This window comes from Notolepis coatsorum (assembly GCF_963971535.1).
Source record: "Notolepis coatsorum genome assembly, chromosome: 5".
Taxonomy (NCBI): domain Eukaryota; kingdom Metazoa; phylum Chordata; class Actinopteri; order Aulopiformes; family Paralepididae; genus Notolepis; species Notolepis coatsorum.
This window is the reverse complement of record NC_140169.1, coordinates 123,410,966-123,438,330: the sequence shown is the minus strand read 5'-3', so window position 1 is coordinate 123,438,330 and position 27,365 is coordinate 123,410,966. Positions and strand designations below refer to the sequence as shown.

At 43.1% G+C, this 27,365-nt stretch overlaps 1 protein-coding gene across 1 annotated transcript in view; it reads left to right on the top strand.

The window, feature by feature from the left end:
- Nucleotides 1–645: 645 nt before the first annotated feature.
- Nucleotides 646–27,365, top strand: part of LOC311228331 (ephrin type-A receptor 7-like) — a gene marked incomplete at its 5' end in the record, with an annotated part of 32,632 nt that continues 5,912 nt past the window's right edge. The window contains 10 exons of the mRNA XM_084314240.1: nucleotides 646–651; nucleotides 1,788–1,952; nucleotides 4,281–4,449; nucleotides 6,653–6,797; nucleotides 7,892–7,947; nucleotides 14,917–15,042; nucleotides 15,530–15,715; nucleotides 16,672–16,733; nucleotides 20,854–21,063; nucleotides 21,279–21,494. Of these exons, the coding sequence (XP_084170366.1) occupies nucleotides 646–651; nucleotides 1,788–1,952; nucleotides 4,281–4,449; nucleotides 6,653–6,797; nucleotides 7,892–7,947; nucleotides 14,917–15,042; nucleotides 15,530–15,715; nucleotides 16,672–16,733; nucleotides 20,854–21,063; nucleotides 21,279–21,494 (1,341 nt within the window). The remainder of the gene's footprint in view (nucleotides 652–1,787; nucleotides 1,953–4,280; nucleotides 4,450–6,652; nucleotides 6,798–7,891; nucleotides 7,948–14,916; nucleotides 15,043–15,529; nucleotides 15,716–16,671; nucleotides 16,734–20,853; nucleotides 21,064–21,278; nucleotides 21,495–27,365) is intronic.

The following is a 27,365-nucleotide window of genomic DNA, read 5'->3' as shown; positions in this document are numbered from 1 at the left end:
ATTAGGAAAGTAAATGTACCTTATTTTATTTCATTTTTATTTTTGTTTAAAGGGAATAATTCACAATGTCAGCTGTGGAATATGTTTCTCCTATCCGCTTGGATTACGACGATGATGACAACCAAACCATCACTCTGAGTTATTTGTTTTTGGGGGAAACGGTACATTTGGTTAATACTAGAACCAACCAAAATGATATTATATTGTATTATATAAATCCGGTTGTAAAAGTGTAAAAGAGAGACACTATAAGAAGTCGGTCTATCCTTCACGGTCAATTGAGCAGTACCTGACACATCAGCATGACATTACACAGAGCAGATAAATGGTTCTCAACCTTTGGGTCCCTGGGGTGATTCATTTTCAGTGCAGGACTGATTAGACTGACCTCTGCCATAAGCACATTATTAAGGGAAATCTTAATCCACAGCTGCGGTGGTAAAGTTCTTATTACATCCTAAGCTTTACTACCACGATGTGTCCAATGCACATATATTTTACAGATCACGTAGATTTAGCATATTTGTAGTATTTATTTTACCGGGAATTGTTGGCCTGCATCGTCTCCTTGGTTTACGATACAGTTAAAGTGCTTGTCAACTCAAAAAAGTTATTTCTCACCCAAGGGCTTGTTTGTCCCCTTACATGAAGGTAATAATGTTTTCATCAGATCAAAGTTTCTAAAGATGCAATTCTGCATATTAAAGCTATTGCTTTAAGCACTGACATTCAAAAATAGGAGAATGGGTATTTTGTAAGGCAGCGTGTACAAGGTGGCACCACAGTAATAATATAACCCTTGAGCGCTTTACCCAAAAATGATCGTTTGCATATCAATTACTCACCCTGTGATGCCTTGAATTCATGGAGATTACCTTTTTATTTTCTGCGCATTCCTCCACGGGGGAAAGTAGTAGTTCAACAGTAGCAGTTCTTGATGAATTGAAGTTACTAGCAATTACGTTTTAACGACAGCAAAACTGTATCAAGACATCCCTTTATAAAGTATTTTTAGTGAAAATGCATTATACTTTGTGAAGTACTGAGCACACAGAACGGCTGGATAAAGGAGACTTGGATTACACCGCAAGATGTGTTTGAGCGTTTGTGAACGGATGTGTTGATATAGTTTTGCTGTCGTTAAACACAATCTCCAGTGACTTTAATTCATCAATTATATATATTTGAATTGATATACAAATTAGAATGTTTGCGTGAAGTGCTCTTTTAACCCATTTAGACCTGAAACACCTGCTAATAATGCATTATAATATAGTCTGCATATACAGACAAATGTGTTTCCCGGATTCAATGGGTTAAAATGAGCTATGTGTAATGGGGACATTAACGTGTGTTGTCGGGCCTTACAAATTAATTTGATTTGATTTGATTTGATTTAGTGCCACCGACTTTAACTGCTGTGCATAAGACGGGGGGTTGTGAGGTTACACAGGTACAAACACGCCTCTGCCTCTCCCCACAAGAGGCTCCTCCAGTGCTTTGCCAGTGGGGAGAGAGTGAGTGCCTGCATTCCTCCACGGGAATGGTTGGAATTAATTCAAGTTAATTGTCATTCATAACTTCCATGTTGCAGTTGCACACTGACTGGGATAATGCTATCTTCCGGTGTTTGCTTTGTAATTGAAATTTCGATCATGAGGTGTAAACATTTAAGGAGCAGCCGCGTGAATATTCATTCAGCGAGGCGAGGGGGGCGCTGAGCGCTGTGTGTGGGGGGCGCAGAGGGGGGGATGGATGTGTGTGCGTGTGTGTGTGTGTGCACTAAGGGTTTGGCCCCCCCTTTATTGACATGTCCTGTTCAAACAGCTCCGTCGCAGGTCAGCGAGGTCATCAAGGAGAGAGTGCAGCAGCGCAGCATCCAGCTCTCCTGGCAGGAGCCCGAGCAGCCCAACGGCGTCATCACCGAATACGAGATCAAGTACTACGAGAAGGTGAGTTTGTGTGATCCTCCGTATGCCTGCCTGGATCCGGGAACTGTCAATGTGTGTGCGTGTGTGTGTGACTGTGTGTGTGTGTGTGTGTGTGTGTGTGTGTGTGTGTGTGTGTGTGTGTGTGTGTGTGTGTGTGTGTGTGTGTGTGTGTGTGTGTGTGTGTGTGTGTGTGTGTGTGTGTGTGTGTGTGTGTGTGTGTGTGTGTGTGTGTGTGTGTGTGTGTGTGTGTGTGTGTGTGTGTGTGTGTGTGTGTGTGTGTGTGGGGTTGTGTGTGTGTGTGTGTGTGTGTGTGTGTGTGTGTGTGTGTGTGTGTGTGTGTGTGTGTGTGTGTGTGTGTGTGTGTGTGTGTGTGTGTGTGTGTGTGTGTGTGTGTGTGTGACTGTGTGTGTGTGTGTGTGTGCGTGTGTGTGTGTGTGTGTGTGTGTGTGTGTGTGTACTGAATGCACTAGGGACGCATGATATATTGATTGTATCGGTCCCATGAGTAAAATTGGGCAGATAATAATAATAATAATAAGGCATAAAATGAGCACAAAATTGGCATAAAATAGACAGCAGCAAAATAGACAAAGTCAAGATAAGGCATAGATTCTAAGATCACATAATTTTTTTTTATCTACTTTTTCTCCCCATTTTTAAATTGTTCTCTCGTCCCCAATTTCATATTGTCCAATTCTACCCTCCCCTGTCTCGAACGCTGCTAGGCCATGCCTCCCACAGGTCGGCTGCAATGTGGACGAAGCCTTGCATCACGTGTCCCCTCCGGTACTCGAGGAGGCAGCCGTCACATCTTTTCACCTGCACAGCACGATCTCTCAGCGGCGAGGGTCTGCGTGGGAGGGACACGCCGCCCTCGTCGCTTCCTGATTCTACTGCGCAGCCGCAGACGCACCAACCGACCTGTAGGAGTCGCTGTCCACAACGTCCAATCCCCACCCACCAGCTTCCCACCCCCTAATACTGCCAATTGTATTAGTATGAACGACCAGCCAAGCTGGTAGCAACGCCGAGAGCTGGGCTCGAACCCAGCATCTCCTGCGTTGGTGGCGAGCGCCTTGCCCACTGCGCCACCTATCCGCCCTAGATCACATCATTTTTCATATTAGGATCTAACATCTTAATAGGCCTCTTTGTTTACAGTTTGATTGTTACTGATACACATAAAATAGACATAAAATCATGAAATTGGCAGATACACATAAAATAGACATAACCCAGTATTGGAGATGATTACACAAAATACGGTTGATTTATCGATTGCATTGGCAAACCTGATGATTTTGCAATTGATGATTATTTCTCTGGTGTTGTGTGTGTGTGTGTGTGTGTGTTTAAACAATTTTGGCCATGCAGAGTTTGATTTGGTACGTAACGTTACTTGCACGTGACAATCATGCAAGCACAGGATTGTGGGCTAACATTGTTTCAGTATGTACAAAAATAGTATGTACAAAATGAAATGATCATAGAAATCGTGTTTTATTTACACAGATCATATCGGTCATAACAGTGAAGTTGCATCCCAGGCGTGTGTATGATGTGCTCGTGTTTTGTCTTGCGAAACAACTTAACCCTGCGCCCATACTTTCCATCTCTCTCGCCCTCCATTTCGCCGACTCTCCATTTTACATTCCGTCCGCATGCGTCTGTGAGTGGAATTTGCAAGATTCTGCGAGGGCCTCCTTTGTCTCATAATTGCAATAATGAATGAGTTGCTCATAAGATTTTAATCAGCCCACAGTCCCTCTCAGCCAACCCCCCCCAGCCCACCGCCCACCGCTCCCACCCCCACACACTCAACTCTCACATGGCTCTTCCGCTGCAAGAATTAACAGTCTGTCACGGTATCTCCTTTCCTCCTTTCATATATAATCATACATCGCCACTCCCCTGTGTGTGAAGTCTGAACAGATCAGCATGTTGCAGTGAGGTCTAAAGAAGTGGCTTTCGCACGACAAATCAAAGGCTGGGTCGCCCTCATGGGGCCCTGATGCCCGGCCTTGTTGGCTACAGCCAATCAGGCTCCCTGAAATCAGTCTCCTCTGTCACATACTGTGACTCTAGTCCGCTCGGCTGTGGAAGTGGAAAATTGGAAACCACGACTATGCTCCTAACAGCATTTGGCATTGCACTTGAGTTTTTGCCAGGTAAAACATTTACAGATCAACAACAAAATACCAGATGGAAATCCGAGCTCAAGAGAATTTGGCTTCAGGGTCTGATAAACAAAACAAAAAAAACGAATTCGGAACACATTTCTATTATCATCACACGTGTTCAGTGATTATTAATGAAAGAAAATGAATGATTTATTTGCCCCTTGTGCAGGACCAGAAAGATCGCATCTACTCCACAGTGAAGTCCAAGTCCACATCAGCCACGGTGAACAACTTGAAGCCCAGCACGGCCTACGTGTTCCAGATCAGAGCCTTCACGGAGGCCGGCTACGGCACCTACGGCCCCAGACTGGAGATCACCACCAGGGAGGAGGCTACAGGTAGGAGATACGCCCACCAGGTGTAATTATGTCCGGGAAGATGGGAGGCGCTGGTGAGATACGGGGGATTTCCCGCCTTCTGCCTCTGTTTCCAAAATGTCACCTCCGCTTGGGACATTGTTCACCCGCCCCCCAAACTCCCCGCCTCTTTGATCTATTAAGGCTGATAAATAGAGGCTTTGAATGCACTGAGCGTTTCACACGCCTTAACATACATGGAGCATTGCGTAGCATCTACAAATAGATGGTTAGTGAAAGACGTCAGTGACAGATGATCGCCGGTAGCTAAATCTCACCCTTGGTGAGGTTATCTGTTATGTTGTTATGGGCAACAGGCTCTCTGCATCAGGGCCCTGTTTCTTGTACGTGGTTCAACTAAGTCGATCAAGATGTCATTATCCAGCTTCAGTTAACCCGATGTTTGAAGCCGGGATTTTCCTGTTCCACGAAGGTGGATTCAGTCTCGTTAACTCAAGCCAGACTTGCGACTCAGGCTAAATGCGCGCGGCCGCTTTAGGTGAAAAGCCAGCACGTATCGATGGCAGAGATCCTGATTCTCTAACGGCATTGATTGATTAATTGATTTAAGACTTTATTGACAGATTGCAATACGGCTCAATCGCCTCGCCGACAAGTTAAATGCGTTATCTATAGGCAAATTTTAAGTCCCTCATTACCTCAATCAATCAGACTATATTTCTTTAAACTTGCCTGCTGGATTGAATAATCAAATGAGATCTTGCTAGCGAAAATAATTAGTTAACTGTTATACAGAATTACGATACGGCTCTCTTACCCATTGATTGATGTATAGTCAATCTTTAACTTATCTCCAATGTGGTCTAACGGGTTGTTCTTTTGACTTTCACACAGACGACCGGGGTTCGAGACCCTAGTCGTCTCCTTCTTTTTGCAATATAGGAATAATTCAATTTGGTGCACGTTGAGAGCTATATAAAGAATGACATCCTCAATACATGTAGATTTATAATATTTTAACTTAAAACCAGGCTACTTTGGCGTATAATCATTAATATTATATTCAAAAAAATCATATTGGAAACACCGGGTTTTGAACCCCGGTCGCTGGGTTGGCAGGCTTGAGCACTACCGCTGCACCACTGTGCCAGATGGGATAAATTCATTGTTTATACATTAATGAACGAGAGACCCGTGTTTAGAATATCCTTTGTTTTGAATGAAGTTTATCTCTTTATCCTCATTCATTAATGTGACGTCAACGGCTCATTCAATTTCTCAAATCCGTCAAACAGCGCATCTCATCAGACATCTTAATCCCAGTTACAATTAAAATAACCACATAATGTGTACATCGCACGAGCGAGCGCCACCGTCGCCACGGTATATATAACGTGCATTATTTAGGACAAAGTGAATTTAGTATCAGCATTTTGGGTCTATTTTACATTTCAAAAGCCCCCTCTGGAAGAATGGAGCACAAAAACGTAATTCAGAATGGTATAATGCAGATCGTAGACTGTGGGAATAGTTTCAGGAAACGGGCTGTCACTTCTTTGCGGGGGCGTGGCGATGGGTCAGGCTAACTTGAACTTAAACTCTGCTTTCGACCAGGCTCAAACTTTTGGATCTGTTGTCATGGTGATTTGGAAAATCCACGTACAGGGAACCGGAAAGTCCGGCTAACTCAGTTATCCAGTTAAAGTTATCCGGCTAACTCAGTTATCCAGGTACAAGAAACAGGGCCCAGGACTCTTTCACCAATATTTGTCTTTCGCACCATTTGTTTTGTGCCACCGGCTGATTTGTCAGTGCAAGGCGCTCGGACGGCTCTCTGAACGAGACACGATCCAAACCTGAATGTGTCTTTTGTTTCAGATGAAGGGCACCGCCGGTTCCATCTGGGACTAAGTTAATTAAGCCCACTTTTCTGAAACACTCGAGCCGCGTGAATGAGGAGCGATCAAAAATAGCAGCGGCACCTCCTTGTCTCTCTCTCTCTCTCTCTCTCTCTCTCTCTCTCTCTCTCTCTCTCTCTCTATCTCTCTCTCTCTCTCTCAGGGGTTATCAGTCCCCCACGCTGCTCATTGCCTCAATTATTTCCCCGCAGATCTGAAGCCGTGATGTGATGCTGAACCTCACGCTGACTGGGTGTCTTTGTCTGTCTGCGTGTTGCCCTCCCCCCTACCCACCCACCCCTCCTTCCTTTCTTTCTTCCCCTCAGCCGCGATCGTATCCAGCGAGCAGAACCCCGTCATCATCATCGCAGTGGTGGCCGTGGCGGGGACCATCATCCTGGTGTTCATGGTGTTCGGCTTCATCATCGGGAGAAGGTACGCTCTCGCGGGCCCCATTGACTCTCCGTTGCTGTGAGTCTCTGCTCGTCAATTAGTCCTTTCTATCACTCACTTGGGCATCCATAGCTGTGGGGTCTCAACTCACACACACACACATACACACCCATCATGTGTGTGGCATGCTGTGCTAATGGATCATCATCCTCCAGTCCCTCACCCTGTGACAAAGCACCTGACGCTATTTTATTTGTATTTGTTTTCCCCTCTATTTCGTCTCTATTCCCCCCCCCCTTTTTTTTGTTTCTAATTAATCCATTATGAGACTACAATACTCAGATCTGTGTGTGTGTGTGTGTGCACGCATATACGCGTACGCTCATGCACGTCGATAAGAATGTCTGTGCGAGTGCCTTTTTACATCACGCACAGTACTACTCAGGGCAGGATGAAATACAGCAGGGCCTCTCCTGTCATCCCAGACCAGGGCACCCATCTGTCAGTAGTCATTACCCCCCCCCCCCCCCCCATTCCCCCCTCATACGCTTCATACAGTAGGAGGTTGTTTCATCACCGGGGGGACATATCTCTTCATCTCTACTCTGCCTTTCCATGGAGTTACATTAGAGCATGACATCCGTGGGGCTCATTCCCAAACCGTCCGGGGGCCACAGTGAACATGTACCGTACTGTACACGTGCAACTTCTACATCCACCCCCTCACCTACCCCGCATGTCCGTCAGTTGTGTTCTATTACACATAATAATGTCTATTACCCCCCCCCCCCCCCCCCAACTTTTTTGGTCTGTGTTCAAAGCACAACCTTGTTCTGCAGATTCCCTGCTTGAGGGCACCTTCAACACGTTAATATTACAAATGAATATTACAGGACATGTTGAAGCAGCCCCCTTTAACAGGGCATGCGTTATTCGATGTGTTTTCGGCGGTGCCGTCAGAGGGAGAGGCAGCCGATCTGGTTCTTTCCCCCCCGGTGCTCTGGAGCGCTCTGTCACGGCCTTGTGCCTCTCAGCGGGTTCTCTCAAAGAGACTTGCCTGTGCACCGCATTACTAGTTACTGCATTCAAATGATTGTAAAGTACACTTTTTTATTTTCCTTCCTTCGCACCGTCGGTTGATTCCGTGTGTCTCTTCCTCTCTCCTCGCGAAGGCACTGTGGCTACAGCAAGGCGGACCAAGAGGGAGACGAGGAGCTCTACTTCCAATGTGAGTGCGCGATGTCATCATCTTTCATCACACACACACGCACGCACGCACGCACGCACGCACGCACGCATGCACGCACGCACACACACACACACACACACACACACACACACACACACACACTTCAACATCTCAATTACTGCACACTGCACAGGAAGGGTGCCCCCCCCCCCCCCCCAAAAAGAACACATCTTAGACCTGCATTGCTGTATTAACCAAAAAAAAATTTATACATTGATTTGGGCTGTCAATTAGAACAATCAAGCTAACATCTGTTTGTGATTTGAATGACAAATCTGTTGAGATGAGGACAAGAGGTCTCTACAAACTACAAACACATGAATATGACATCAAGAAGTGGACCTGATTGACAAAAGAGGGACGTTTTCTTATATATATATATATAAAAAAAAAAGGAACCAGACTGAAGCCACGTCCACACGCACAGTGGTGGCTGCCGGATAGGAGTGTCATGATTCCGACTCGAAATGGAAAATCAAACCATTCCCAACATCGAATTTGTGATTCTCCCAGTAGTTTATTCCTCCTTTCCACCCCGGCCTCCCTCTACCCACGATCTTCTTACTTAGCCAAGATGGGATACGTAACGTTAACCACAGTTTTTCCCCCCTTTCACATTCACACCACCACAAAAGCAACAGAACGAGTCTCACCTTTAGGAGTGAGAGTGCAGGCAGCCATGAGAGCAAAGGAATTTTGTAGTTGAAGATGTCGCCGCTGCCTTTTCCACTCGTGCTCTGTTGTGCCCCGGCATAGTTTGGTCAATTCCACAACAGCCAACGGCATTTTCTATATCAGATCCCTATCGTGTGCACTCCTTGATAATTGAAACAAAGCGGTGCACAATAGACCTCTCATGTGTGTCGTATTTCCGTCTCTGCACGTCTCTCCACGTCTCCTGCAGCTAAAGGCAAGTGAATGGACTATCAATAGTAGCTTCGTCTGTGGTGCATGCAGGCTCGGTTCCTCTGTCTCTGTTCTAATATCGATTTCTCTCTCTGCTAAAGCAGGGGATTTTGAGATTTGAAGCATCAGATTAAAATACGGGAGAATCGCTTGCCGAAACTAGCTTAGCATTGCAGATCATCAGGTCACCACGAAATTGTGACATCCAGTCATTTAGTGTTAGCGATGCAGCTCTTAGAAGTAGGCTAGTTAACAATAATATAATATAATAATAATATAATCCTCCTGTAAAACGTAATTATTACTGGTAAACGGGAAAGGAGAACACCATTACTTTTGGTCATCGGCTGAAAAGAAGGAACCTAGTCTATTAGCAAAGACGCCATAGAGAATAGAAGCCATACTCTCCGCTCTTTGTTGACAGATTCCAGACTCCAAGCACCTCCTACTTATCGGCCAGTTCTGTGGAGCCATGAAAGGTCATGAGATTTCCAATGTTCTACTCAGATTGGTTCATCAGTTCACAGATTGTGCCATCTTTTTAAAGATGCAAATTCAAATGCAAAGGACAGTTGTCCGGGCATAAAACCAATTATCTGTTGATATTTGCAAATCAAGACTTTCAAAAATGGCATAGCCATCAATGCTGAATAAAATAATTGTGACCTTAAAGAGGTCATATTATACTCATGTTCAACAAGTCTCCCCAAAATATGTATTTGAAGTTATTTTTTCTGAAAATACCACTAGCTTATGAATTCTAGCATGCCTCTATACCCCTCTGTTGCAGCCCTGTTGTCTATGGGTTGTTTCTGCGCATGTAGGTTTAAATATAAATGAGCTGCTGTTTCCCACGGCCGAGCATGCAAGTGTGGAGGCGACTGTCAAACTAGGTGTTGCAGATCAAATATGAATGAAGATCCAACAATTGCATATCCGATTTCTCGCTTGAAATGTTGTCAGAAACATATTTTAGTGAACCGTTTAGGTGGAAAAAGGGAATGTTTACAAGCGAGCCGCCATCTGGAAAAACGGAGACAACGAAGTCAAAGACCACCCGTATGCAATGTGTTACATGGTGACATAGAGCAGTAAAGGAAGAGAGGGTTGGCCTACAAACTACTACGACAACGGAAGAAAAGACTCGATTATAAACTAGGCGTTTCATGCAGTTCAGGAGCAGTGATTTCACCTTGGGGTGCAGACATTCTACATGCACCTCCAGCTGTATAACACACTAAAAAAAGGGAAAAGGGAAACCCCCCAAAAAGGGTTTCTAATATTGATTAGATTAGATTAATATGTAGGCCTATTGTCATTATACAGCACAAGTACAGTAAAAAAAAAAAAGTTTGGCATCCAGTGTAAATATACAATATGTCCCCTTCAGGAAATCAAAAGTCGAAATGAACCGTGGAACAAATCGTGACACCCCTATCGCTGACGTGCATAACACCCCTATCGCTGACGTGTATAACATCCCTATCGCTGACATGTATAACATCCCTATCGCTGACGTGTATAACACCCCTATCGCTGACGTGTATAACATCCCTATCGCTGACGTGTATAACACCCCTATCGCTGACGTGCAGGGCTTGACATTAACTTTTTGGCTCACTAGCCACTGTGGCTAGTGGTTTTCCAAAGTCACTAGCCACTCAGCATTTTCACCAGCCAAAAATCACCACACTAAATAATTTTTTCATCAATACGTTCCCATTTTATAGCGTGATGATGAATAGGTTTAAAATCAAAATGCATATGATCGGTATCATGTTCCACCATGAATGCATGAAAGGGGGGGGGGGGGGGCGGGGGACATTGTTTCTGATTATTGATTACCAAAAACGGCATTCGTTATTGTAGCATCATACACTGATGTGTCATGTCTGTTGTGTATGTCATAAATGTCACTATAAATTGAAAATGGGGGACCCTGATGTAAACAAGACAAACGTCTTTCTCTGGTCTGCATCCCCTTAACAATGGACCTATCTCAAACCCTGCCCTCTTTTCTTGAACAAGTTTGTCCGAGGCAAGCGACAGTTGTGATTTCGAGGATCAAGAAAAGAGGGCAGTGTTTGAGATAGGTCTATTGTGTGTATTGAGCCGTACTGTATTGTACCCAGGGTTCGAAATTAACGGGGGCTCGGGGCAAAATGCCCTTGAAAATGGACAAAATGCCCTCGAAAATCAGTTAAGGGGGGCAGAAAATGCCCCCGACAGTTTACTAATCATATATATAATTATATATATGATCTACAGTGCGAGCATTTCCCTTGTATTTGCCCCTAATAATATGTGTGTGCGCGACCCGGAAAAATCATTTACTCGAGACGAGTGACGATTACAAAACAGCTCCGCTGTTAATAGTCCCACATTACACAAGGCGCATAAACGTCCAATCACAGTAGCGCCCGAAAACAAAGTCACGGTACCGGCTTAGGCAAGTTATACATTCAGAATCAGACAACGCAAAAAAATCAGCCAGCCATGAAGCCCATTCATTTTTATTTTGAGCAAAAGAGAGACGAGGAGAAAGAGGAATCCGGCTGACATGGCTTTTGAAGTGATTTTGCGGGTCCAGTCCCCACGGTATGTTGACAGAATTCGCAAAACACCTTATCGACTGAAGCATAAAAGTCATTAGGATACTGCTCTGCTCTGAATTTAGGGCTTAGTGGGGAATTTCTTCCGACGTTAACGTTAACGACGCACCGAAGCAGCTAGACGCTTGGACATTTCTCCATGTTGTGTGTAACACGCAGCGGTCCCCGCCTCCCTCCCTCCCTCAAACGTTCCACCCAAAAACGGAATTTCTATTTCATAATGAATTAAATAATTGTATAAAGAATTTTCAATGTTCTGTCATCTAATAATATATTCCATTACCTTTCCTATCTGTATCAAAGTCAAAATGTTGGTATCATAACAACACTACAACATACAAAAGCAGCTTGACAACCGATATCCTTTGCGTTTGATTGATTGAAAACTTTATTAACAGATTGCAGAATGGGTACAATACAGTACAGCTCAATACACACAATTGTTAAGGGGATGCAGACCAGAGAAAGACTTTCGTCTTGTTTACATCAGGGTCCCCCATTTTCAATTCATAGTGTGCACACGCACAGTATAATATGCATGAGATAAATAGTTAATAAACTCTTGTGTTACTTGAACAATTTTCACTGTGCTCCTAAATTTCTTTGTGTGCTCCTACATTTTTATTTAGATTTTATTTATTAACATTTTATTTAGGAGCACATGTGCTCCTTGGGAAAAAGGTTAGCGTAGAGCCCTATATATGGAGACATTAACATTACATTATCAAACATAGGGACGAAGACTGTAAAAAAAAGTGTCAACAATGTTTTATAATCCTTATGTTAATTTTCATCATAAAAATTCAGTGCCCCCGAAATACAAAAAAAGCCCCGAAAATCAATTAAGGGGGGCAAAAAAAGCCATTGAAAAAAAATGTTAATTTCTAACCCTGATTGTACCCATTCTGCAATCTCTTAAATAAAGTTGTCATTCATTCATCGGCTGGTTGGCTATGCTAACAAGGCCTGATCAGCATGAAATCGTTCTTACCTGTGGCCGGTTGGATCCCAAAAAGGATTTCCCAGTTATTGATCGCCATCTGGTAGATCTGTCCATTGGCTGATGCTATATTCCTTTACTGCATACTGAATTCGGCGTCGCAAAAGGTATTCTATGCGGTCTGATGAAGGCATAGCTTCACGCTAACAGAAAAAGTAGGCCTGAATGAAACATTTTTACATCTGGTCTGAAAACAAGGAGTACTCCATTCTCGAGACAGCACCACTACCAGGATCTGGCCGGTAATGCACTTTTTCGAATTGTTGTGGGAGTTGTAGTATTATGTAGTATCACTTGGATTGACTTAATTATTGCCGATGCTTTTTGTAGACTACAATGTTTTTTTTTCATAGAAAAAAGTCACCGGCCACTGTGGCTGGTAGAATGACAGTTACCGGCCACAGCCGAATTCTACCAGCATTTGGCCGGTGGTCAGGTGTTAATGTCAAGCCCTGCTGACGTGTATAACATCCCTATCGCTGACGTGTATAACATCCCTATCGCTGACGTGTATAACATCCCTATCGCTGACGTGTATAACACCCCTATCGCTGACGTGTATAACACCCCTATCGCTGACGTGTATAACACCCCTATCGCTGACGTGTATAACACCCCTATCGCTGACATGTATACACACTTCACTCTACGCCAGGCTTCCACCGCTAGGCTTCTTTTATCACTAACAGTTTATTTTTGTTGTTTTCTTTCCCCCCACACCTCCCGTACACCAAGCCGTAATGATGCCTCTAGAGATACAGCTACAGACCGCTTCCCAAGTGGAGCCGTAATGATCGGTGCTGTAGGCAACCTGCTGATTTAGGAAACAAAAGGTCAAGAGAGGTGTCACAGAGTGCGGCTCCGAAGCAAAGCAGAGCCGTTTGCCGCCTAGCCTGGTTTCCTGCCCGTCGCTAAGTATCTGACAGATTGCAGAACGCCGAGTCCACCTGCTACAACCTGGGAAACAGAGGAACACAAACAAGCGGCGTCTCGTCGGTGGCTTTAATGGAGGGGATTCTCTCTGCGGTGTCAAATGAGGGGAGGCGGCCGGGGCGACAGAAGCCAGATAGTCTGCGGATTCATCATGTGTAGACCCAATTTGTTTGGTGCGTAGCGGCATGAAGCCACGATAAGACATCTCCTATCAGATCCGGTGACATCTTGGATGGACGAAGCAATTATAGGAGCCGAGTGGAGGGGGATCCCAGCTGCCAACTTCCCTCTCGCTGGAACACATAACATACATTTGTGTTTATGTCGTTGGATTGGCCAGCGCGCCATTCCGGAACACAGAGAATATGTCCTTATTGTCCTGCTCAGCAGAATGCGCCCGGAGCTACTAATAATTGAAATATGTTGTTTTTGTGTTTATTACAGTTGTCTTCCCCTGCCAGTGTAGTGTGGTCATTTCGGATGCACTTTGTTTGCATTGAAGTTGACATGCTTCATTGTGGGGTTTGGGTTCCCCAACTTGTTCATGTCAAGTGGCCCAAATAGGACGCATTCAGCCATATGCACCCCTGTTTAATGTGTAGGGAAACACATACTGTATGAGAAGAGGTCTGATACGATTCATTACAGAATAACTGTTAACACCACAGATGTGGAGATAAGAAGCCTGTGATCATTATAGTCACACGCATGTTCTCTGTCTGTGCCCCACAACCGAAAATAAGACAAATAAATGGGAGACATGTTCTTACTCTCTAGTTGATGAACTGAACTCTTGATACAAGGACTAACTTTAGACAATAGATACATTTAAGCATTTTATTTATTATGCGGTTTTGGTTCGTTTACACTGGCATTGTTTCTAAACTCTAAAACAGATCTATATTGCAATTAACAATGGGTTAATAAAGTTCCTAATAGCTACTTTTCCATCTACAGATTAAACTCCTCAAGAGTGTTTGTGAATATACCTGATATTGATATGGTAAAAGAAAATACATCATTCTAGATTGGGAAGTTGAACAAAGCTTAATTATTTTGTGGTCATGTATGTTCATAAATCGTTATTTAATATGTCATGGTAAAACGTATTCGAACCTCTGCCTATTCTACTACATCATTGCAATCATATTCAGTGCACTATACATGAGCTTTTATGGTATGGGATATAGCGTTAGTTGTTTTGCAAACCTGCGTAGATTGCTGTTCAGTTTTAATAGTCTCAGACTATTAGCAGCTTTGAGATAGCTGACAACCTCACAGATAATGCCATGCACAGGCCACACAAACATTAGATTTATTTTCGAGTGAATGCATTTTCTTGTGTGAAAGACCTTTTGACACAGGTGCTTTCCATCAGCTGACTGTTTAGCAATTCCCTCTGTATCCCTGCCCTCAGTAATTGTTTGCCTGTCAAGCGCCTGGTGGTGCGCTGTGTGCATATTTTATCGTAACAGTAATCCTCTTACCCTTCTACAGTTAAATTTCCAGGCACCAAAACATACATTGACCCTGAAACCTATGAGGACCCAAACAGAGCTGTCCATCAATTTGCCAAGGAGCTGGACGCCTCCTGCATTAAAATCGAGCGGGTTATTGGTGCAGGTGAGCCTATCCCACACCTCAGCTCTCTCTCTGTTTAGTCTCAGCATGCTCTCATACATCACATCGACAGTCAAATATTTACACACCTTGAATAGGGACACTGCGTTACACACAACGCATATTGATAGTGCAAAAAAAAGAAGAAAAACAAATAAAGTTGAATTGCAATTCATGTGTGTGGGTGTTTTATCTTTTCGAGATAAGGCAATGCAAAGATACCCACCACAGCTGACGAACTGCTGCCAAATGTGTTTTAGAGAGGCAGTCAATGACCGCTTGCAATGACACAGGCATCTCTGCCGTGTCTTATTATAGACCTTGGTCACACTCCCCCGAGTAGAACACAAGATGTCGTACCCCAATTTGTATTGTCCCGCAGCACAGCTGCTTTGTCTGAAAATACAGTAATAAAGTTGTCAGCGTGAAGTGCTTGATGCGCTCCCCGCACCTCCTGCCCTCAGTCATGATTGGTTTCCCTCCCTCGCAGGAGAGTTCGGCGAGGTATGCAGCGGCCGCCTGAAGCTTCCGGGGAAGCGGGACATGTCGATGGCCATCAAGACGCTCAAAGTGGGCTACTCGGAGAAGCAGAGACGGGACTTCCTGTGCGAGGCCAGCATCATGGGCCAGTTTGACCATCCCAATGTTGTGCATTTGGAAGGAGTGGTGACTAGAGGTACTTAGTGGTGCTTTACACACTGTACGCACTTTAACACAGTTTTGGGATAGACACGTTTAAAATAGCCCGTGATTTATCTTTTGTAGGCTACTAAATAAATAAAGTGTCCCAAAAGGACAACTGGATCCATGGAACACTGTCAAGTTAGAGATGATCTGTTTGGCTGTGGTGTCCCACCTTCCCACTACATTACAAAGTAGCATACTGTAAGATTAATGTTTTCTAGGTGATTTGTTGCATTTGTGTTGAGATAAGAAGCAGGGTTTAGGCATTTGTAACTCATCATTCTATTTTAGAGAATATAAAATGACGTACAGTATTCACTTTCGGTTCATGCTGATACCACACCTCAAGATGGGATGAAAATATAGTAGCCATAGATATAAAACAATAGATACAACATTGCATCATAAATCACGGGATAACCGTCCGCCATCTTACCTGGGTCTCTAACCTTTCAGCCTGGGTATTGTTTACAATAGACATCTATGGACATACTGTATAATTGCTGTACTAAAAGGACCAAAGACACCAAGGAGGCTGGCATCACTTTACACACGTCAGTATAGAGTAGATGAGAGTTTTATTTGTATTATATATATATATATTTACTAAAACTACAAACTCTGTTTGTGAACTAGGCAACTTTACCTAGGTAACTTCAGTTAGCTGAGTCAGATGTTGGCTCTCGACAGCATTGGTCTGTTAGCTAATCAAAGAAGTTATAACCAGCAAATGTTTTAATGTTAGCCAAGCTAACTTAGAGCTCAAAGGTAATATGAAGGTTTACGTTTTCTTATTTAGACTTAATATAAGGAGCAGATAAACAGCAAAAAAAATGATATATGAAATATGAAAGTGCTTTTGGTGTACAGTAGTTATTTATAGTCAACCATTCACTGTTTTGACAATGATTGTGTCTCAATTAATAGAATTTGTCATCCCTCTTTCAGGAAAACCGGTGATGATTGTGATTGAATATATGGAGAATGGCTCATTAGATGCTTTTCTCAGGGTGAGTACTCTCGGATGTGGTCTAAGGCACCGTACTCTTAACACGATCCATCTCATTTGTCTGGCTGTTGGAAGGTGCAAGAGAAAGAAGGAAGCCTGCAATACTACTTGTTTATCCAACAGGCACTAGCGCTCCCTCTGTGACCTCAGTGACATTAACGTTCTCTCTCTCTCGGTCAGTGAAAGACGGCTAACCCTCGTTGTGTTCTAGGGCTGTCAAAACTGGCCAAAAATGACATTAGAATATTCCTATAAAAAAGTATGATATTCGATTATATTCGAATATCTATTGTTGGGCATATTTATTCAAAATAATTATATTTTTTTGGTGTCTGTGGTAACACAATTTTATTTTTATGTTTTGTTTTATTGTTTGTTATTTCCGTAGTCGTTATTGTTGTTGTTGTTGTTGTTGTTGTTGTTGTTGTTGTTGTTGTTGTTACTATGTCCAGTGAAGTCTTGTTTATTGTTATTATTACTGTATTGTGTTGTCTTGTTTAACTCATTGACCGCCAGGGATTAGCCGGGGCCCCGCTCTAGCACTGCCACGCTTTAAAAGATAGGAGTGGATCACCTTGTTTGTAGAGCTATAACTATATTCTATATTCTATGGATACAATACTATGGCCCATTTGACATCACCTATCTATCGTTTAATAAGTAAAAAAGAATAGATGTTTCCATCCATACGTTCCCGTGTTATACCGTGGTGAATATAAGTATGGTTTTAGAGCGGTCTAGGGTCATTCCCGAAATGCTGAGGTATAGTCGCATACATCAATTCCACTATAGACGTTGCCATTTCTTGCCTGGACCCGCTATTATTCCGAATCTATATCATAGGTATTATGTTCCATCATGAATGCATGATGATTGATTGTCAGTAACAAAAACTCCTCCCAGAGCGTTCGCGACCCATACACGTGAAAGGTATCAAAACGACCGGCTTGCTCCAACTCAAGTGTCTATTACTTTTCGGAAAGTTACCGCACCGTTTGGCTACAAATCGACTTTAAACGGGAACATTTAGGTCCCATTGGAAATGCATTGCAAGTTAGAGTGTAGGAGGTGAAATAATCTTTTTCCACCTCCTTGGGTAAATTGCGAAAGTGATCTCAATTTTGGACGTAGATATAAAAACAACACATCAAAACGATGACACGGCTGTCGCCTCGCTCACAAAAGAAAAATAAATGGAATTGGACATTTCTATCTCAACTGATGACCATTTTTTTTTCGCTTTTCCCCCCTTGTGTTCTGATCGTCACCGGGGCCACAATTGTCGACGGAATGCCACAATATCGCACACAACCCTTCACATAACCCTTGAAGTGCTCATCTGAAAGTCACAATGCTTCATCTCTTATTGTTTGCTTTTAATCATCGTGAGAATGCAGTCATGCATCTGCCCTCATTGAAATACATTGGGTCGAAAGTGCAAGTCATTTGTGCCTAATTAGTGGTAACAGGTGTGTGGCTCATGGCTCATGGCTCATGGCTACAGCTGACCTGCCAATGACCTTTCATGGAGTTAACCCTTAATCGCCCCTCTGTGTAGCAGTACTGAATTGATTGACAGCGCCCTCTGTCTTGCGGGTTGTGTCATTGTACTCAGTAGGGATGTCCTCTTTCATTGGTCTATGTTGACCCATTGTACTCGGTAGGGATATCCTCTTTCATTGGTCGATGTTGACCACTCCCCCGATCCTTAGACCACGCCCCATTAGGCCACACCCCCTTAGTGTATCTCTTGAACCATTTGTCGTAGAGACTTGCGGGTTGTGCCATTGGACTCGGTAGGGATATCCTCTTTCATTGGTCGATGTTGACCGCTCCCCTGATCCTTAGACCACGCCCCATTAGGCCACACCCCCTTAGTGTATCTCTTGGACCGTTTGTCATAGAGACTTGCGGGTTGTGCCATTGGACTCGGTAGGGATATCCTCTTTCATTGGTCGATGTTGACCACTCCCCCGATCCTTAGACCACGCCCCATTAGGCCACACCCCCTTAGTGTATCTCTTGAACCGTTTGTCGTAGAGACTTGCGGGTTGTGCCATTGGACTCGGTAGGGATATCCTCTTTCATTGGTCTATGTTGACCACTCCCCCGATCCTTAAACCACGCCCCCTTAGGCCACACCCCCATAGTGTATCTCTTGAACCGTTTGTCGTAGAGACTTGCGGGTTGTGCCATTGGACTCGGTAGGGATATCCTCTTTCATTGGTCGATGTTGACCACTCCCCCGATCATTAGGCCACGCCCCCTTAGGCAACACCCCCTTAGTGTATCTCTTGAACCGTTTGTTGTAGAGACTTGCGGGATGTGCCATTGTACTCGGTAGGGATATCCTCTTTCATTGGTCGATGTTGACCCCCCCCCCCCGATCCTTAGACCACGCCCCCTTATGCCACACCCCCTTAGTGTATCTCTTGAACCGTTTGTCGTAGAGACTTGCGGGTTGTGCCATTGTACTCAGTACAATAGTGTGTAATAGTGTGTAATAGTGTAATAGTGTGCTAGTGTAATAGTGTAAAAGTGTGTAATAGTGTAATAGTGTGTAATAGTGTGTAATAGTGTAATAGTGTAATAGTGTAATAGTGTAATAATGTGTAATAGTGTGTAATAGTGTGTAATAGTGTAATAGTGTGTAATAGTGTGTAATAGTGTAATAGTGTGTAATAGTGTAATGGTGTTTAATAGTGTAATAGTGTGTAATAGTGTAATAGTGTAATAGTGTGTAATAGTGTGTAATAGTGTGCTAGTGTAATAGTGTAATAGTGTGTAATAGTGTAATAGTGTGCTAGTGTAATAGTGTGTAATAGTGTAATAGTGTGTAATAGTGTAATAGTGTGTAATAGTGTAATAGTGTGTAATAGTGTAATAGTGTGTAATAGTCTGCTAGTGTAATAGTGTAATAGTGTAATAGTGTGTAATAGTGTGCTAGTGTAATAGTGTAATAGTGTGCTAGTGTAATAGTGTGCTAGTGTAATAGTGTGCTAGTGTAATGGTGTAATAGTTCGTCGTACAGACTTGCGTGTTGTGCCATTGTACTCAGTAGGGATGTCCTCTTTCATTGGTCTATGTTGACCATGCCCATAGTTTGGCTCCTCCCCCTTTTTGTATCTTTTGAACCGTTTGTCATAGAGACTCGCGAGAGACCCTCTCCCGTTGGCCGGCGGTGTACAGGCATCACCCACACTTTCACAATTTCCCCCACACAGAATTGTCTAGTTTTATTTATTGTCAAAAGTATGCATAATGTTGTGTTATTCCACAACAAGATATATGTAATGTTAATTACCTGAAATGATTCCATTTTTTGGGGGGGAAACCCTGCATATATCGGTATCGGTTGATATCGGTATCGGAAATTAAGAGTTGGACAATATCGGAATATCGGTATCGGTATCGGTAAAAAAGCCAATATCGAGCATCCCTAGTATAAAAGCATTGCAGGATCAAGCAAAAATTGGCGTAAAATCGTCCTTACCTGTGATCGTATTATAGTATATAGTATTATAGTATATAGTATTCCAAAAATAATATTCCAATAGTTTGATCGCCATCTGGTACATCCAATGCCGATTTGGTCCACGGTATAATCCACCACAACATATGGATCGGGGATATTTGACGCGCTTCAATGGTACCGGGACAACCGTTCACCTCGGCCGACAAGGAAAAATGAAACCCGAGACATTTGGCCATCCCACAGGCGAAGATGCAAGGTTACAAAGGGTGCTCGATACCGCCATCTAGCGTGATGCGGCCGGTATTGCACTTTGGCATTCTCAGGATGATTCCCCATGTTATACCCCGAGTCCGTGTGCCTGTAATGAATGGAAATATCGAATAAAAGAAATAACGATCAAATAACATATATATACGTGGTTGGCGTTCAACGGTCGTCGGCCAAACATGTATAATAATCGTTGTTGGCGGCCATTGAGTTAATGTAAAAGAAAAATTATTATTTGATAAAAAAAAAACACAATTCACACAATTAGAATATCAATTTTTACAATCGAATGTATGTATTTTTTAACAATTTGATTATAAATTTGAATATAGAATATTAGTTGACAGCCCTATTGTGTTCCCTCTCTGCGTTTCCACAGAAACACGACGGTCAGTTCACCGTCATCCAGTTGGTGGGGATGCTGCGTGGCATAGCAGCCGGCATGAGATATCTCTCCGATATGGGATACATCCATCGAGATCTGGCTGCGCGAAACGTTCTCGTCAACAGCAATCTCGTATGTAAAGTGTCTGACTTTGGCCTGTCAAGAGTGATCGACGAGGATCCCGAGGCCGTCTACACAACAACAGTGAGTCAATTAAACCAGTTCCACATATCGCTCCCTCCACCAAAGCACCCAGAGTTCTCTTGGAATACGCAAATCAAACCACAGTGAAAATGCAAGCCTGTGCATGCCTGTACTCGATATTGCAAAACAAGCACATTTTCTTTTCTCAAGTTTTGTCTGAATGCTTTGCTGACCCTGTGTGTAATGTTGAAACTCTCTTCTAATTGACATTTTAGGGGAAGATGCAGGATATAATGCATTTGATCTTTACTCCAGCCACTGATCTGCGTTTTACTGAACAGGGCGGAAAAATACCCGTCCGATGGACAGCGACAGAAGCCATCCAGTATCGCAAATTCACCTCCGCCAGCGACGTGTGGAGTTATGGCATTGTCATGTGGGAGGTCATGTCCTATGGCGAACGCCCTTACTGGGACATGTCCAATCAAGACGTGAGTTGCTCGACATGCCTTTACGTGAAGTCAGTGATTCAACAGCATGTCAGATTTATCATCATCCCGGGACGAGGGTCCACCTCATAGCCCAAGGTTGTCATTGTAAGCATAGATATATACACTAGATGGCTCAAGGCGGAGTCTCCCGCGTAGTTCACCGGCGGCCATCTTGTTTGAGTGGACTACTGCTTTAACTCATTGACCGCCACGCTGTTTTGCCATCTCTACTCAATGGCGCTAGCGTTATTGACCATTTTAGCGATGTTTGCGGACCCATCGTGTGTTCTGTATTATAGCTATGGAGACAATAGTATGGCTCATTTGACAGGCATTGTTTATAGTCCAACACTGACTAACCAGTTAATTTCTACATACTTTAGTTTGTGCACTATTCCATGCTAAACATCGCCCCTTTCCAAAATAATCCAGTCTTTTTTCCCCAGATCGCGAGATATGACGTGTTATATGCATTATGCCCAAATCGTTCGGGTTGCTCGCCTGAAACTCCAAATATTTCCAAATCAAAGGTATATACCATATATATATATATGTGTCTTTACAAAATCATCAAGAGAGGGGGGGGGGGGGGGGGTCGTTTTACCTCGAAACTGCGATCATTACCAAAAGCATGTTTTAGGTCCGGTAAAATACGACACTGTGATCAGTACAAAAGCATGTTTTAGGTTACCTAAAATAGTTCTTACCTCAGTCAGAAGGTACTCCAAAATGTATAAATCCCAGTCGTCGTGATCGCAATTACTCGTGTAATAGGTTTGAGGCATCAAATCTCCGACCGATTGCTATGTCCTGATCCACTTCGAGGGGGAAGCAGCCGGAGGTAACTCAGTACTGGAAGACAAGTGATATCCCCAGTTAAAAAGGTAGGTGATACTGCCACCTGGTGGGATTCGATCGTCATTGCAATTTTAACGTAGGCAGCTGTGCCAGGGAGACACAGACAGCTCCGAGTGAGTGTTTAGAATGGGGATCAAAGGAAAAATATCAAAGGATCTAAAAACGAGAAAACTCGTTTTTGGCGTTCAAGCATTGGCGACGAAACACAAGTATACTCGTTTTTGGCGCCCAATGAGTTAAGGTGATGATCTGCACAAACAAAAATACTCTTAACTCGCTGAAATCTTGACGGATTTACAAACGGTTTGGTTTATTACAAACGTTATTAATATGGCTATGAGTCTTGCTTGGAAGAATTGTTTTTATTATTATTATTATTATTTTTTATGAAAGTATGTATGCAATATGATAACTACATCTAGTGTTTTTAACAAACCAAACAGTTGAAAATTGAGCAAGCTATGGTTATTTCAATAGTACATGCACCTCATGCATGTTATGAGTGGGCGTGCTCCACCCATGCAAGATGGCCACCATGTGGCAATGTCGGTCTCCGTTGGCCAGCAGTGCGGGTGAGTCATTTTATTTCGCGACCCTCTCTGCGCCACCCCCCTTCCCCCTGTCTCCGGCTGTCCCTGAGCAACGACCGGAGTGTTGAATGTCCCGTGACTAAGACGGGGAGGACGTGACCCTCTTGCGCCGCCCCTGTGCCTCAAATAGATCCGCTATCAACTCTATCTTTAATCTTTCAAAATGTTCAGTTGCTATCGCTATTAGCTCTATCTTTAATTTTTCAAAATGTACAGTTGCTATTGCATGCACTCATCTGTGTTTCACCACACACATGAGTGCATGCTTACCAACTGTCCGTCTGCAACACTACTATCACCGACATCTAAGAAGGGAGATCCCCCCTTGAACGGCCCTTCTAAGGTTTCTCTCCTCCACATTTCCTGTGGAGCTTTTTTTCCCTATTGTTAGGTTTTAGTGAGTTTTTCCTTACCTTCGCGTGGGGTATGTCTGGGAGTGCTTGCATTCTTTCATTTATTTGCATTCATCTAAAAAATGTTTGGACCCTATGGTGTTCTTGTTCTGTTCTTGACTTATTGTTATGTTGTCTTCTTGACTTGTTTAAAGAAGACCTGTACGGCCCATGGGGACATTAACGTGTGTTGTCGGGCCCTATAAATAAATTTGATTTGATTTGATTTTGATTCATCTAGTGATATATATCTATGGATTTAACAGTATGTCAGATTTATCATCATCCCGGGATGAGGGTCCACCTCATAGGCCAAGGTTGTCATTGTAAGGAACGGCGGGCATTGTTCACCATGTAGGTCGTGACCTTACCAGTGGGCCTGTGGGTAATGACAGGGTTGCGGATACAGTATGTTCCTGGAAAAATAATGCTACCTACCTGACTACACCTGACTACACTGCGCTTAAATCAAATTGTATCTGTGATTTTGGGACACCCTTTCACTACCACACTACAGAAGGTTAACCCTTTACTATCTATTTACTACTACTAGTAAAGGGTTAACCTTCTGTAGTCAAGTCAAGTCAAGAGTTTTATTTGTCATGGCATACAAGTATACAATGAAATGCGGGTGGTCTTGCCCGCAACGATGTGCAATACAGTAGTACAACATATAATGGAATCCAATAAACAATAAACAACATTGTGCAATAAACAGGTAACATAGTGGGACATCACGGTATTTGTACATAGTTATTTACAGAGCATGAAGGACATGCTAGGTCCCTTGGTAGTGCAATACACTGTTACTATACTATTTTTTAAAGTGACCTTTCCTTTGTGGCCATAAGTGTCGGCGTGTGCAGCATGAGTGAGTGCTTTCTCATGTTAAAGTGGCTGCTAGTGTGCGAGCGTGCACAGCGTGCGTGTCGTGTGTGTGCTAATGTGTGCTTGTTTGTGGAGAGTTCAGTGTTCTGTGACCCTCAGTGTTCATTGTTCAAGGCTCTGATGGCCTGGGGGAAGAAGCTGAGTGTGGTAGTGCAAGGGTAGTGCAAGGGTAGTGCAAGGGTTAACCCTTTGTTGTATGGCAGTGAAAGGGTTAACCTTCTGTATTGTGGCGGTGAAAGGGTTAACCATTTGGTAGTGTGGTAGTGAAAGGGTTAATACAAATCCAGTATGGATGTATTTTCTTTCATTTGATCCTGATGGAAGACCTATTTAGAACCATCTGACAGTTTTATAAAATCAGAGTGAAAATCCAACATTATATATTTATTTTTTTTGTTTTGTTTTTCACACAATACGGTGATCTTGTGACAGTGATGGTAACTATAGGCTTAATTTGTTCAAGTGAAATAAGCATACATCCACTTCTAGGAGATGTACAGTAATCTCAGCATGTGACTTGAATGGAGTCCTGATTGCAATGAATGCATCAAAATGATGTAGTGTGTCATTAGGATTCGGAATTCAGAAAAGAAGTTAGATTATAATAACAATAATTAGGAGAAGGTCTTTGCATACATAATGTTTCTAATTCAAATGGCTTGTACAATGAGCATGATGTGAGGTGATGTGAACCCACTCTGCCAATGCTGGAGTCAGAACGTCGCAATTTGAGTTGCTTTGTTTGAATAATAATAGTTTTTGTTTGAACTCTGATGAACTCTGCAAACCTGTTCACCTCACTGATTACTTCCTTAGTGCAACTATGCACTGAACTACATTATACTGTACATGAGCTAAAGTAATTAATTTCAACGTAGTTATAATGTTTGTGAAGTAGTCATTACCATATGTGACCATTCCAATCAGATTTCTCAGTCCAGACACTGAACAACAGTCCCGGGACGGACGCTGAAATAAATAGTCTGCTGGCACTTGTGATGGATGATGGATCTTCATTTCTCATGCTTCCACGTTGGAAAGCCGCGTCACCATCGTACGTAGTTAGGTTGGTGGTTGATAGGTCGGCGATGTCAGGGACATACAAATACGATCCAATCGCTTGCAAATGACAATGCGGACAGTCTTCCATAAAAGATCAGATTTGAGAAACAAGTATTTTCCTGCAGTCTTACCGAATCCTCTGAGCCCTTCAGACTTCACAACTCAGACTACCTCGAACTGTTTCTTGGCCATCAGCTACCTATGCATTTTGACCGACACGTTCCTGGCAAATGTGTTTTCTGCCCGTAATTCTATATACAGTTACTGGTAAGCATGGGGACAAGCAGCATCAGGACTAAACATGATCAGGACACTCAACCTAACTGGTGGTTGATCAGCTGTTTAGAAATGCTAAACCAGATGGTTGGGCATTTAAGTGGCGTCTGTAGTGTCTCGACACTCCACCTACTTGGCAGACATCAATGTCAGAGATTCTTGTGCTCCGTCAAGACATCAGCAAACTGCTCCTCCAGGGGCTGCAGACAAGACAAATATTAACATTTTTATCAACAGTTTGGGTGTTTTGACACTTCTCCCTCCACGCCTCAGTTTTGTTTGAATAGCCCTGACAGGAATAACAGATGAATATTAAGCAGGAAAATAAACAGCTCCACGTATACCGGCTAGACGGGAGAGGCGGGCTGGGAATGGAAATGAAAGGTGCCCGTTGCACCTTATGTTTTTGCACAGAGTCAGTGAACTGCGTGTTCAACTCCGGTGCTGAAGTTACAGGACGTGGAGATGAATCTTTTTCTATTTTTTTTTTTTTTCATTATCCATTAGAGCTTGGTAAATGCAGATTATTGTTGAGACACACAAACAAGGTGATGGTGGGGGTTGATCTTGGGAAAACATCCCACTGTTTGCTTTAATTAATTGCATTTGCATCTGTTGGTGTGATAGACATGGGCAGTTGGATAGCACGGATACCTCCATCTATTGTCATACAGAGGCCTCCGTAACTCCTCTATTTAGTCCTACTGTGACTGAGTCCTCGTGTTTCCAGTCACTGCAAGAACACAACCCTGAATCTGGTTAAAGGGTTTTTGTCTTCTAATGCAGTGCCTCTATAGATTAGTCCAGTATGTGTCAGCACTGCTGTTTACATACATTGTTATTAGAAAAGGATGCAATGTAAATTAAAGGTAGTAAGTTGTGTCTTCAAGGATATAATTTCAACCTAGATCACCTGGCATCATTTTGATCGATTTCTACTAGGGATGCTCGATATTGGCTTTTTTACCTATACCGATATTGTCCAACTCTTAATGTCCGATACCGATATCAACCGATACCGATATATGCAGGGTCCCCCCCCCCCCCCCCAAAAACGGAATAATTTCAGGTAATTAACATTACATATCTCTTGTTGTGGAATTTACACAACATTATGCATACTTTTGACAATAAATAAAATCAGAAAAAATTGAAAACCGATACCGATATTTTCCGAGATCACATTTTAATGCCAACAACGGCCGATAATATTGGTAGGCCGATAATATCGGACATCCCTAATTTCTACTAATACATCTTGTGAATAAGCAAATTGTTTCTTTCTCTAGGTGCTTGAGAAGGCTGCAGCTCTCTCTGGTGCTATTCAGTCCAACGATGGCAAGCGCATAACAGTCAAAACACAAAATACTTCCCTTCGTAGTCATTTCAGAGTTAGACAAATATTTATTTGGCAACTTTTGAGGACAGTCTTTGTCTGTTGTGCGGTCGCCGCGTTGGATTGAATTGCAGCTGGAAGAGCTGCGCCTAACTCAGTGCCCAGATCAAAAAATTCACTCTCCCACGGTCCAATAAAAGCTTTTGGTCAGAATCTAAAGGTATGATGCCAGATGATCATAAGAATGGTCTATGGTGAGAATGAACCCATTTAGCCCTAGCGTAAAGAGGACATATTATGGAAAATGGCCTTTGTAAAAGTTGTTTGGGGTAGCCAGGCAGGGAAGGAAAAGAATAATAAGAAAATAAAAAATGTGGTGTGTTGCAGCTACACCCACCAAAAACAGTAGTAGTAGACTAGTTTATTTGCAAATAAAACAACAACTAACAAATGTGTTCCACAAAAAAAC